The sequence below is a fragment of the Nuphar pumila genome, chromosome 17, assembly GCF_984573655.1.
Source record: "Nuphar pumila chromosome 17, dmNupPumi1.hap1.1, whole genome shotgun sequence".
Taxonomy (NCBI): domain Eukaryota; kingdom Viridiplantae; phylum Streptophyta; class Magnoliopsida; order Nymphaeales; family Nymphaeaceae; genus Nuphar; species Nuphar pumila.
This window is the reverse complement of record NC_143265.1, coordinates 63,191,119-63,204,627: the sequence shown is the minus strand read 5'-3', so window position 1 is coordinate 63,204,627 and position 13,509 is coordinate 63,191,119. Positions and strand designations below refer to the sequence as shown.

Sequence of the window (13,509 nt, the reverse complement as noted above, 5' to 3'; positions counted from 1 at the left end):
GGAGTCCTAGGACATGACCTTTGATGACAAATTCCATTGGTTTCCAAATATTCTTGAAATTCATTTGATAGATATTCTCCACCGGAGTCGGATCGAAGAATGGAGATATTAGTTGAAAATTGATTTTTGACAATCATATGAAATTTTTTAAAGAAGTTAAAAACTTCGGATTTTAAATTGAGAAAATAGATCCACACATATCGAGTGAAATCATCAATGAAAGTAACATAATATGAGTATCCTCCTTTTGATATGACCGGAGAAGGACCCCAAACATCCGAATGAACTAATTCAAAGGGTCTTTTTGACACAAATGTTCTTTTTGGAAATGGGGTGGATTTCATTTTTCCAAAAATACAACTCTTGCAAACAAAATGTTTCTCATTACAAAATTTCTTTCCAAAGGGAAAAGAGTACATTTTTGAGAAGCTTGGATGTCCAAGTCTTTGATGCCAAGTTTCTATATTTTTATCTTGGACATGATTACAAAATGAGTTAGTAGGAAGTTTCAAGTGGGTCATGTAGTAGAGATCTCCCCTCCTATGGCCTTGCCCAATCCGCTTCCCGGACTGGAGATCCTGTATAGAACAATCCTTGGTTGAGAAGGAGATTTCACATCCATGATCACATATTTGGGAGACCGATAAAAGATTTAAATTAAGTTGAGGTACTAGTCTTACATTTGGCACAAAAAAATCTTTTGAAAATCTAAGGTTCCAAAACTTTTAACTTGTAAAGAGGTACCATCGGCGGTGGAAACAAAGGAATTTTTGGAGTTTCTACATACATTGGATAGTCCATTTTCAATAGGGGTCATATGAAAAGATGCTCCAGAGTCAAGGATCCAAGAAGGCGTACCTGGAGGAGAAGAAGAGGCAATGGCGGCTCCCGAAGTTGATGGCGACTTGAGTAGAATTTGTAGTGCTTCGGATAGTTGAGGAAGGGAGAAGGACTCTTTCCCTTTCATTGTCTCCTCCTTCTTTTGTGGGATTTCTTCAATAATAGCAACTTTACCTTTTGGAGGTTCATTTATCTTTGGACAATTAGGTCTTATATGACCCGGTTCTTGACAATGATGGCAAATGGCTTTCCTATAATTGCCATTATAGTTATTTTGCCTCCCAAAGTGTGGAGGCTTATATGCTTTCATATGATTGCCGGGTTTAGACACGGCAAGAACTTCATCTCCTCCTTTAATCATGCCAAGACGTGTTTCTTCTTGGCATATTTCGGCTATGGCATCTTCCAATGGAAGTGGTTTGGATCTATGAAGGAGGGAGGACCTAACTTGTTCATATTCGGGCCTAAGCCCATGTAAAAATTGGAAAAAGTGTTCTTTCTCCATTTGTTCTCTTCTCATTTCAACATCTTCACTTGATACCCATTTGGGTTCAAGAAGGGATAGCTCATCCCACAAAGGGCCAAGAGTGCTATAGTAATCTCTTACACTCATTTCACCTTGCTTAATGGTACGAATTTTTTCTTGGATGAAGAATTGACGAGCAAGGTCTTTTTGGGTATACATACCTTTCATAAAGAACCATGCTTCATTTGCTAGGCGGAATTTAGCAATATTGGCGCAAATCTTTAACTCCACGTTGTTCATGAACCATGCAAGAATTTTTGCATGCTTACTTTCCCAATCTTCTACCTTGGATTGGTGATCTTCAATAGCTTTCATGCGAGCATTTCCTTCTAGAGTTTTTTCTTGATCACCATCAATTTTCGTAAGTTGAAGTTGAGGTTCCCTAATGGTGCCCATAACGTATCCCCAAAGCTTTTTACCTTTGAGGTTGTTCTCCATGGCGGCGGCCCACATCATGTAGTTAGTACCATTGAGCTTGAAGGAGAGATCAATCTTTTGTTCTCCTTCCATTATATAATCAAGAATGGAGGACAAACAAAGAGAGATAAAACAAGACAACTAGCAATATGAATCAAGAGCACAACCAAGGCTCTGATACCATGTAATGAAATATGCGGAAAAGAAATGTATGTCCTACAATGGACATTCACACATAGAAATCAAAGAACAAGTCCAAAAGAGGACATACACAAAAGCCAATAATGGATAGAAAGCATAAAATCTTATAAATGCACAAAAGGGCCTGGAGAAGCCACACATTACAAAGGGGGAGACCCCACTTATTTATAGGCAAGAGAGGAGTGAGGGAGAGTTAGAGAAAAGCAAGAGAGAGGGACCATTGGGAGTCCCAACAAGGAGTCGTTGGGCTCCCAACGGTCACAATTGTGACCGTTGGGGGCCCAACGACTCTTTGTTGGGGCCCCCAATGGCTGTGCATTAAATGCACAAAAAGAAATAAAAAATGACAAAAAAGAAAAAGGAAAAAATAGAAAAAGAAAAAGGAAAAAAGAAGAAAAGAAAAAAGTCTAAAATGCCCCTATTGGGCGAGATTACAAAACTACCCCTTATCGGGTAGTGAATGAGAACTATATATATATATATAAATATAGGTATTACATATATTTTAACAAGAACAACCGTCTTTTAGTGCCAAACTATAAGTCGATAATCTAAACTGACAAAAACCGAGGTACACACAACTCACCCCAACAAACAACTCTAGTTTAATAAAAGCAACTTGGGTCTAGAGGCCAATCAACTATCAATCATACTCAAGATGACACTCATAAACTTTGATAATTACATACTGATAAGATGACTTGAGGTGCACACATAACTCACCTAAACGGCTAACTTAAACCCAATAACAACGAGGCCAAAAAGAAATGGTGCATCATATAAAATTCTGTGATGACAAACAAATGCCATAGAACGGCAATAACGAACTCACAAAAAGATCAATTTCAAATAAGGTGAGTTCAAATACATAAATTGATTCGAAAGACACAATTTCAAATCAAGTTCAACAAGGATCATGCCTACTATAAGTAATCTACAGAGGAGATGAAATCATGAAGCTTGAGTATTCAAAAGGTAATGGAATCATAGATTCACCAATCAAGGAACAAGTGCACTAAGGCACATCTCATACAAGAGATCCAATAAATCTCAATAAAGAGACAAAAATATATGATCTTATTAAGGAATAGCTTCTAAGTAGCTAGATCTGAATCATAAGTCTACCAAGAGACAATTGAAAGCAAACATATATAAATTCAAAGAGCTATATAGAAGTTCAATAACATATATAACTATCACCAACCATAAACCTACATATGTCATATAAGAAATTTTATCACAATGCAACAAATATAAAATCTCTAAGAAGCATGCACTGAAATATAAATGCACAAGAAAGAAACCAATAAGGGTTACAAAAGTGCATAAGCACTCAAATCAATAAGTCACCAATGGGCAAAAACACAAAACATATAAGAATCTTTTAAAAAATATAAGTTTTATTCATAAAGTGCTCACTAAAAAGCATAAATACAAGCCTTTTAACTTGAGAATAGTTTTACTTAATAAGGTATTTTAAACTAGAGCAATATCACTCAAACATACATGGAATAACACATTCGCATGATGATAGAGCATAGAAAAATCTATGTTATAATCAATGAAAATGCCATACAAAAAATTTCTAAGATTCACAATATTAATAATGAAGTTCACACAATATATCTTAAAATTCATGCTTACATAATTAAAATCACCAAAGAAACATCACGATATACTAAAAAATCCCAAGGATAATCCATGTATATACATACGATAAGAGACATACAAAATACAAAGTGAAATTTAATATTTTTCAAAACATGAAAGACTTTAAGAAACCACATATTTTTGCAAAATATAATTATACATATCCATAATATAAAACATATATTTCATATATCGAAAGACAACAAATTTTACATATTCTAATTTAAAAAAAATATTTATTTTTAATATAATCCTTTTAAAAAACCTACCATACATATGAAAATAGAAAAACCAAAGATACATATCAGAATGCAAAATTCTTGAATTCATACCATTCATCAATACAAATCTTTTCCAAGACCATGATGCCTTACTCTGATACCATGTTAGGAAATGGCATGGATCCCGATGCACTTCTAAATGAATACCAAAAATTCAAATATAATGTATTTGAATATAAACTCACTATAAGAAATAACAATAGAACACACGTATTATGAATGAATAATTTCATTAAGAATGAAGTTAAAAAATATAAAGAAGAAATTCAAATTACAAAGTACCTCACTACAAAACACTCAAAACACTAAAAAAGAACCTAAATCTACCCATTACCCTCTCAACCTTCACACATACACATACCCGCACATTTATAGAGAAAAATGAGAGAAGGAATAATGAAGGCCCCATTCTAGCCGTTGGAGAGGGTCCAACGGCTAGCCAAAGTCAACCTAGGTTGACTAATATATTATATATAATATATATTTATATATTATATATAACTATATACATACTATATATAATATATATAAATATATATTATATATGTATATATATATACGGGTACATATACACATATATAATAATACATAAAAATAGTACATTTATCTTGACACAGAAAGGGTTGGGAGCACCAATTAATGAATTTGCTTTTCCATGGTAGGGGTGACTGGTGTCTTAGACTAGTTTCTTGTCATAAAACATGGCATCCTTTACTAGCGTGTGGCTTGATCCTTTTTGTGGTTTCATAATATAAACAACAAACATTGAAAATAACTTATCCTTGAAGATGCAAATTCTTTTCTATTGGCATATAATTTCTTCTGCACTGTTATTTTAGAAAACCAAGTTGATGTTAAAATATATATATATATATATATATATATATATATATACTTATATATATATACATTCGTATATATATAAGTATATATATACATATATGTATATATATACATATATGTATATATATACATATTCCTTTTAGTGAAATACCCGATAGGGGTATTCTTGTAAAACAGCAAAATGTACTTTTTATATTTTTTGTTTTTTCTTTTTCTTTTTCCTTTTTTTCCCTTTTTTTCTTTTTCTTTTTTGCTTTTTGTTTGAACCACAAGGGGCCCCACTCTTGTAGTCGTTGGGGTCCCAACGGTCAGATTTCTGACCGTTGGGGGCTCCCAACGACTACAAGGGAGCCCCCTTGTGGTCCCTTCTTGTGCTCTCCTCCTCTATAAATAGAGGAGGTGTTCCCCTCTTGAATGTATGGGTTTTTACACCATTCTCTTCCTTTCTTCAATAAATCCAACTTATGACTTTAAGTCATTTTCTATATTTGTGAGTTTTGTGTGTGCACATTTGGTGTTTGTGTTCTTGGCTCTTGTAGTCACTCTTAAGGAGTGACTTTTTGCCCTATTGGTGCTTCCGCCTCTTTTCATTACATGGTATCAGAGCTCGGTTGGTGATTGGGTTTTTCTTTTATCATCTTGGAAAGCGTGCCTCTCAAAGTTTTGAAGAAAGGACGCATATTTGGTGCCGATGGAACGTGACTCTAAAGTGGAGCTCTCTTTCAAGCTAAATGGGTCCAACTATCTCATGTGGGTCTCCGCTATGGAAAATCATCTAAGAGGTAAGAAACTTTGGGGTTTTGTTATGGGGACTACTCCCGAACCCTCTCTTGTTCTTACCAAAATTGAAAATGAAGTTGAAAAGGTTTTAGATGGCGATGAGCGCATCAAAGCCATTAATGAACATCAATCCAAAATCGAGGATTGGGAAAGTAACCATGCCAAAATTTTGGCATGGTTTATGAACAATGTAGATCTTAAAAATTGTGCCAATATTGCCAAGTTTAGAAGAGCCAATGAGGCTTGGTTTTTCCTTAAGGGTATGTATACCCAAAAGGATCTTGCTCGGCAATTCTTTTGTCAAGAAAAAATCCGTTCCACCAAACAAATGAATATGAGTGTCCGGGATTATTTTAGCTCTCTAACCCCTCTTTGGGATGAGCTTGCCCTCCTTGAACCTAAATGGGTTGCTCCTCAAGACATTGAACTAAGAAGGGAACAAATTGAAAATGAGCACTTTTTTCAATTTCTTCATGGACTTCGCCCGAAATTTGAACAAGTGAGGGCATCTCTTCTCCATAGAAGCAAAGCCCTACCTATTGAAGATGCTCTTGCCAAGGTATGTCAAGAAGAAACTCGACTTGGCTTGAGCATTAGGAATGATGAGGTTTTGGCCGTTAATAGGCCCAGATCAAATGTTAAAGCATATAGACCTCCCCACTTTAACAAAAATATCAATGGGCCTAGAAAGGGAATCATATGCCACTATTGTAATGAACCGGGGCACATTAGACCGGTTTGTCCAAAGCTTAAAGGAAAGGTTGCCGCGGTTGGAGAAAATTCTCCAAAGAAGGAAGAAAGTACCAAAGAAGGAGATATCAAAGAAACTCTTAATCATATCTCCGAAGTTCTCCAACACCTTCTCAAGTCTTCTCCTTCAACATCCGGAGCCGCCATCGCCTACTCTTCATCACCTCCAGGTATGTGGATACTAGACTCTGGTGCTTCTTTCCATATGACATCTCATAAAAACTCCCTTTCCAATGTTTTTTCCGAACCCATATCCTCCTATGTTTCAACGGCCGATGGAACGTCATTAAAAATTGAAAGTATTGGAACACTTGACTTCGAAAATTCTCAAAAATTTTTTGTTCCTAAAGTAAGAGTTGTTCCAAAAATTAATTTAAATCTTTTTTCCGTTTCCCAAATCACCGACCATGGATGCCAAGTCTCTTTCTCACCTAAAGATTGCATCGTGTAGGATCTCCAGTCAGGGAAGCTGATTGGGCAAGGCCATAGAAGGGGTGATATCTATTTTATGGACTTTTTGACGCTTCCATCTAAGTCATCTTGCAATCTTGTTAAAGACAAAAGTATTGGTATTTGGCATGAGAGACTTGGTCATCCAAATTTTGTAAAAATGTCTCTTTTCCCTTTTTTGAACAATACTTGTAAAGACAAACACATGACTTGTAAAGATTGCATTTTTGGGAAATCATTGATCCTCCCAATGGCAAGAAACCCATTGGATGTAGATGGGTGTTTAAAGTAAAAACTAAGAGTGATGGTTCATTAGAAAGATATAAGGCTAGGTTGGTAGCCAAAAGTTATGCCCAAGAGTATGGGGTAGACTATGATAAAACTTTTGCCCCAGTTGCTCGAATGACTAGTGTTCGAGCCCTTATTGCTATAGTTGTTGTTAAAAAATGGCCCATCTTTCAACTTGATGTTAAAAATGCTTTCTTGAATGGTAATTTAAATGAAGAAGTTTATATGGAACCACCTCCAGGTATGAATTTAAATGAAAAAGTTTTAAAATTAAAAAAGGCTTTATATGGACTTAAGCAAGCTCCTAAAGCTTGGTATGACAGGTTTAGTAATGTATTAATCAATTTAGGTTTTTCTTCTTGTTATACTGACACTGCTCTTTTTGTCAAAAGGACAGGTGACTCCATTATTATGCTTCTGCTGTATGTTGATGATATGATCATCACTGGGAATGACAAAAATGGAGTAAATGATGTTAAGTCTATGCTAAAAGATACCTTTGATATGTCTGACCTTGGTTATTTGCGATATTTTTTAGGAATTGAAGTGGCTTATTCCGAACGTGGGTACATCTTATCTCAAATGAAGTTAGCTGCTGACATTTATACCAAATCAGGAATATCTGATGAAAAGAAAGTTGAGTCTCCCGAAGTTATCAATGCGAAACTAAGACTTGAAGATGGTGTTCTTCTTGAAGATCCAACTCCCTACCGTCAATTAATTGGATCCCTCACCTATCTATCCATCACCCGTCCTGACATAGCTCATGCGGTTCATGCAGCGAGTCAGTTCCAGCACGCACCTACCACGGTTCATATGGCGGCCGTAATGAGAATTGTGCGATATATCAAAAATACCATCTTCAAGGGACTCTTCTTATCCTCTTTCTCATCTCTTGAATTAACTGCTTTTACTGATGCTGACTGGGGAGGAAATCCCAATGATCGTATCTCAATTACGGGTCTTTGTATTTTTTTAGGTGAATCTCTTATCTCGTGGAGATGCAAGAAGCAACAGAAGGTCTCCTTATCATCTACTGAAGCTGAGTATCGGGCTATGACGATGACAACTATGGAAATCGTATGGCTCAGAAGTCTCCTTGCTGACATGGGCGTCCTCATTTCCACTCCTACCAAGCTCTGCTGTGATAACAAAAGTGCGATATACATTGCCAGCAATCACACCTTTCATGAGCGGACAAAGCATATCGAAATGGATTGCCATTATGTTCGAGACGAATACCTCAGAGGGACTATCTCATTACCATATGTTACTTCAGAGTATCAACTAGCTGACTTCTTCACCAAAGCGCTTCCAACTCCACGATTTATGTTCCTCCTTAGCAAACTTTCGGTCTTCTCCCCGTAAAGTTTGAGGGGGCGTGTTAAAAAAATATATATATATATATATATATACTTATATATATATACATTCGTATATATATAAGTATATATATACATATATGTATATATATACATATTCCTTTTAGTGAAATACCCGATAGGGGTATTCTTGTAAAACAGCAAAATGTACTTTTATATTTTTCGTTTTTTCTTTTTCTTTTTCCTTTTTTTCCCTTTTTTTCTTTTTCTTTTTTGCTTTTTGTTTGAACCACAAGGGGCCCCACTCTTGTAGTCGTTGGGGCCCCAACGGTCAGATTTCTGACCGTTGGGGGCTCCCAACGACTACAAGGGAGCCCCCTTGTGGTCCCTTCTTGTGCTCTCCTCCTCTATAAATAGAGGAGGTGTTCCCCTCTTGAATGTATGGGTTTTTACACCCTTCTCTTCCTTTCTTCAATAAATCCAACTTATGACTTTAAGTCATTTTCTATATTTGTGAGTTTTGTGTGTGCACATTTGGTGTTTGTGTTCTTGGCTCTTGTAGTCACTCTTAAGGAGTGACTTTTTGCCCTATTGGTGCTTCCGCCTCTTTTCATTACAGTTGAATACGTCTCTTAGGCTTTGTTTGGAAGCCAGTTTTGGGGATGGATATACCAAATCCTGGATTTAGCAAATCCAGGATTTTAAAGCCATGGGATTCTCGCTAAATCCTACAAATTATTTGGGAACCAATGGCTGGAGTTGGCATCTCCATGCCAACTGCCAGCTCCCAGACAGCCAAAGAAAACAAACCATGTGAAGCCTCCCTTCCCTGCCTAAGCCCCAGTTCATCCTCTGATATGCCCCAAACTCCATCCAAACCTAAGAAAGACACAATGCAGCCCATCCAACAAAATGCCCTAGCTCCACTCAAATACACCCACCCAACCCCAGAAAAAATTGAGAGAGCAAGAAGCAAGAGAAAATGTTTTATTGGAGGTGGTCTCTTCCAATGTCTTTGGGAACTCATTAATAAAAAACAGAAGGAAAAATAAAAAAGGCCTCAAAGCAGTGGCCAAAACAAAGTGACCATGCATTGCAGCAAGAAAAATGGTGTACATATGGCTAGTTATAAAAACATTTTTCAGAAAAAAAATCACTATCAAAAAGTTGATCATCATGAAATCAAACAGCCAGGATTCTTAAACAGAAACCATGAGCTATATCCAAACAATAATTATCATGTTAAACATAAAAGTAAAAGTTAACATCTAAGCACTACCTAAATCTTCTGTTTCTTGGTTCTTCTTACTTTATCACACTATAAAGCGTATGGACATGTTTCCATACTGTATTATTCTCTTATATTTGTCATGCCTTTACATAGAAGATACTATTGGAGACATGGCAAGCCTTTCTGCATAGATAATGTATCATATGAGATCTAAAGGAAAATTTATTCTAGTGTGTTTCTGGCTTGTAATTCACTCAATGGCCCCATATGTTCAGGTTGTATTACTCCACAAATGTTAACATGGGTTCACTGTTTGGATTTAGTAAAAATCCATATGCTCCTTGAAAAATGCATGCATGTGGCTCTTCCTTTTAGTGTGGATCTCATTATACATCAATAGTCTGTATGAGTATACATTTACCAATTAAACTGTCAATGTCATTGAAAATTCTTCAGGAATCATTACCTTATGAATGCTAATGTAAAATTTATCTAAGAGGGTGAAATTTATATGTTTGCACCCTGCCGAAGGAAGCAAACCATGGCATATGTTTCAGACAGATTCCATTTTGAGAGAGTTGAAAAAACATTATTTTTTTAGCACCTAGTGCACTCATAGCCTCAGATGAGAACCATGTCGCATCTGCATCGCTAATTCAGTATTGTGTCATTAGTGTGATCCTTTCTAGGAACTACAAGAACTATTATACCTGACAGACTTGAACCTAAGATACCCAAGGTTCGGGCAAACCAGCCTCTTGCATCATTAATTTGTCATAGACAAAACTACCCTTAACTGAATTCTTTAGAAGGCTGAGAGAGAGAGAGAGAGAGAGAGAGAGAGAGAGATGTGTTCAACTTTTTCTTTTGCTGTGTCGTCACACTCCTTGAAGATGTCCATATTTGGTATACCTGACCTATATTTAGAGCAAAAAAAAATCTCCAATAATGAGAAATGATGGAGAATATGGAAGAGATTGGAGAAGAAAGGTGACAGGAAGGGTTGTATTTCAGGTGAACCAACAAGGTCTTAACCACATGTTCAATGCTGAGATTGGTTTATAAGGAACTGTTTTCTTTATTTTCTACTTGTGTAAAAGGTTTTGTTGTTCTGCTGTTAGCACATGGCTTCACAGCATGTATCTTGGGTCAAAGATTTCAGTATATGTGACACCATGTCCATTTTGCAAATATTTTCGAGAATGTGTGCCCATGAAAGGGTTGCAATATGCTCGTGTGCTTATTACACGATCACCATATCATATTTTGTACAAAATGATCTCCCTGGAAGGACCGATAACATTTATCTGCTCATCATTTATGAGTCATCTGTACCTGAAAGTTGTACTCATTGAGGTGCTCTTGGAAATTTCCTTGTAGAGGATGAAGGAGAGCCTTGCAGTGTCAGCTGCTCCATTAAAGAAAAATATTGTAAGGCAGCAGACTATTCAAGAAGAGCACAGGAATGCACTGGAACGGGCTGTGAGCTTGAATATTCCTCACGCTGTGACATCATCAGAAGAGCTCACAGTAGATACTGGTGCAGTAGTCCCATTGAGGTCGAACGGAAGAACTAACTGGGACGATCTTGTTGAAAAGCTATTTGACAAGAAGTCAGGGAAACTGGTCCTCAAAAACGCTATTGATGCTGCTAAATGATCCTGCAGGCATGTGTTATAAGTTGTATCCTCTGTAAAATTTGATTGGGTTGAGTGGTGAATTTTATTTATGAAGAACGAGTTCTTTATATATTTATTCTTTGTGTATAACGTATTCTGTAATCACACATTTGTATGAAAACAAGCACCTTTTTGAGGTGTTGATTTGAAGGAATTAAGTCGTAGAATCTTTGATTCGAAAGTTTTGCTCATCTCGGTTTTAAGTTAATTGTTGAAAAGGTATTGGAGATCTATTGGAGATAAAGAGCTTGGAGTTATCATGCCAGCTTGTCTGATGCAGCATTTTGATGTAAACACTGGCAATAATTGCCTACTTGTTTTCTATCACATCAGAGTGCTTCATGTCTAACTAAAATGACTGCTACTTTGGTTGACTGAGCTTATTGCCAATTTTCATGCTTATTTCTCCATTTTTTTTAACAAATCCTAAATAAGATGGTGGAATGGAATCGTTGGAACATAGAAATACTTCAAATCACATTTTACGGTGAAACTTCAAGAAAATGTTCTCTTTAACTGAACTGATTAAATAGAGATTTTACAGAAATTAAAACTCTAAAACCAAAAAGGCTTAATTAGGTTACGTTTCTGTCCTACCAACACCCGGATTACTTGACCATTTAGGTTCTCAGCATCACCCATCTCACTTTTTTAAAAACAATAATCTTATATATGCGTCCTTTTTCTGGGATAAAAAACTCTCTCTCATCATGATCAATCATGGTTCCACTATTTTTCTGTTTGATGAATTTGATGACAAATCACTGAGCTTTGACTACGGATCTGATGGTTGCAACAGTGTCAAACAATATATATATATATATATATATATATATATATATATATATATATATATATATATATATATATATATATATATATATATATATATATTGGATGCGATCAGTGCCTGTCTAACATTTGAGTGTGCCACCAATGCTGGCTTTTGACCTTACTGGCGCTGGAGCTATGTTCTTTTCAAAAGGAAAGAATCCTCTCTTCTTATTTTAAGGATCCCATGGGTAATAGAAATCATTTCAATATATTAAAAAACAATGCTAACTAACTAGGTCAGTGTACGTGTTGCCCATGTTGAATGATGCTACTCACATGGATTTGGTGTCCTTGCCTATGAACATCGTACATGAAAAAGTGCTTAAAAAAGAAAAGGAATTGATTCTATACACATGAACGCACGAGCTGGTTGATGCCCTCTGATGGTTTTCAGCTATTGCAAAGTTAAAAACAAGCCGATGAATGTTGGTTCCAATGTATGGACTAAAGTCCATGATGGCTGATTTATGGGACCACTAACCCCTGGTTTGGATGACACCAAAAACCAAAATCAGGTTTTCACCAGGTTGAAATTTTGGTTTCCTATGTCAAATCAGGTTTTACTAAAAAAAACCTGGTTTGAACAAAACTGGTCATGATCCTCACCACCACCCATTCATTCCTCACACCCTAACTGCCTCCCCCTTTTCGGATTTAAATCTAGCCATTTTCTAATAGTGACAGGCCAGAAAATGGCCGAGATGGCAGTCCGGCACGGGCAGTGTCATCTCAGCCATTTTTTTTATAAATTTTTGTAGACCAAAAACCTGGCCATACCTCTAGAAAACCTATTTTTTTTTGGTAAAAACTTGGTTTAGAGGCAAAACCAAGTCTCCTTGCCATCCAAACAAGGCAAGGCTTGTAATGTTATATTGATGTTATTTTTCTTTAGAATATCATCTCTTAGAGCACATAATTTTCTTTGTAAATAAAATTTTATATTTCAAAATAGCAAATTTTTTCTCATAAAAAAATTTGCTATTTTCCTAAAAAGTTTAGGACAGATGGATTTCTAGAGCGGTGGAGTAGTTTTCACTAGAAATGCAAAACATTCAACTGTTTGGGTAAGTTATTAAATAAGAGGAATTTTACTTATATGTAATTCATGATTCCTCTTGTTATTGAATCTCCTTAAAAAACGCTAGGCTGTCACAACCTTGTTTGTAAAGATTGCGTTTATTATCACATCTAATAAAATTTTACCTGAAAGATGTGAACAATGCTTATACAGTAAAATGATAACACGCTTCTTGAAGAAACCATTTCAACTAAATCAATATATTTGTAAACCATTTAGAGTATAGATACAAGGTCATCACATACTTTATTATTTTAAATGACAACTTCTTGATTTATTTGCATTTGTTATGTAAATATAATGCAATAGCGACATTTAAAGGATAAAAAAGAAGTAAAG

The 13,509-nt window shown here is 35.8% G+C and overlaps 1 protein-coding gene across 1 annotated transcript in view; it reads left to right on the top strand.

The window, feature by feature from the left end:
* Positions 1 to 11,439, top strand: part of LOC149812042 (uncharacterized) — a 56,537-nt gene extending 45,098 nt beyond the window's left edge. The window contains exon 5 of the mRNA XM_089993935.1: positions 10,960 to 11,439. Coding sequence (XP_089850061.1) covers positions 10,960 to 11,238 — 279 coding nt within the window. The 3' untranslated portion in view covers positions 11,239 to 11,439. The remainder of the gene's footprint in view (positions 1 to 10,959) is intronic.
* The last annotated feature ends 2,070 nt before the right edge of the window (positions 11,440 to 13,509 follow it).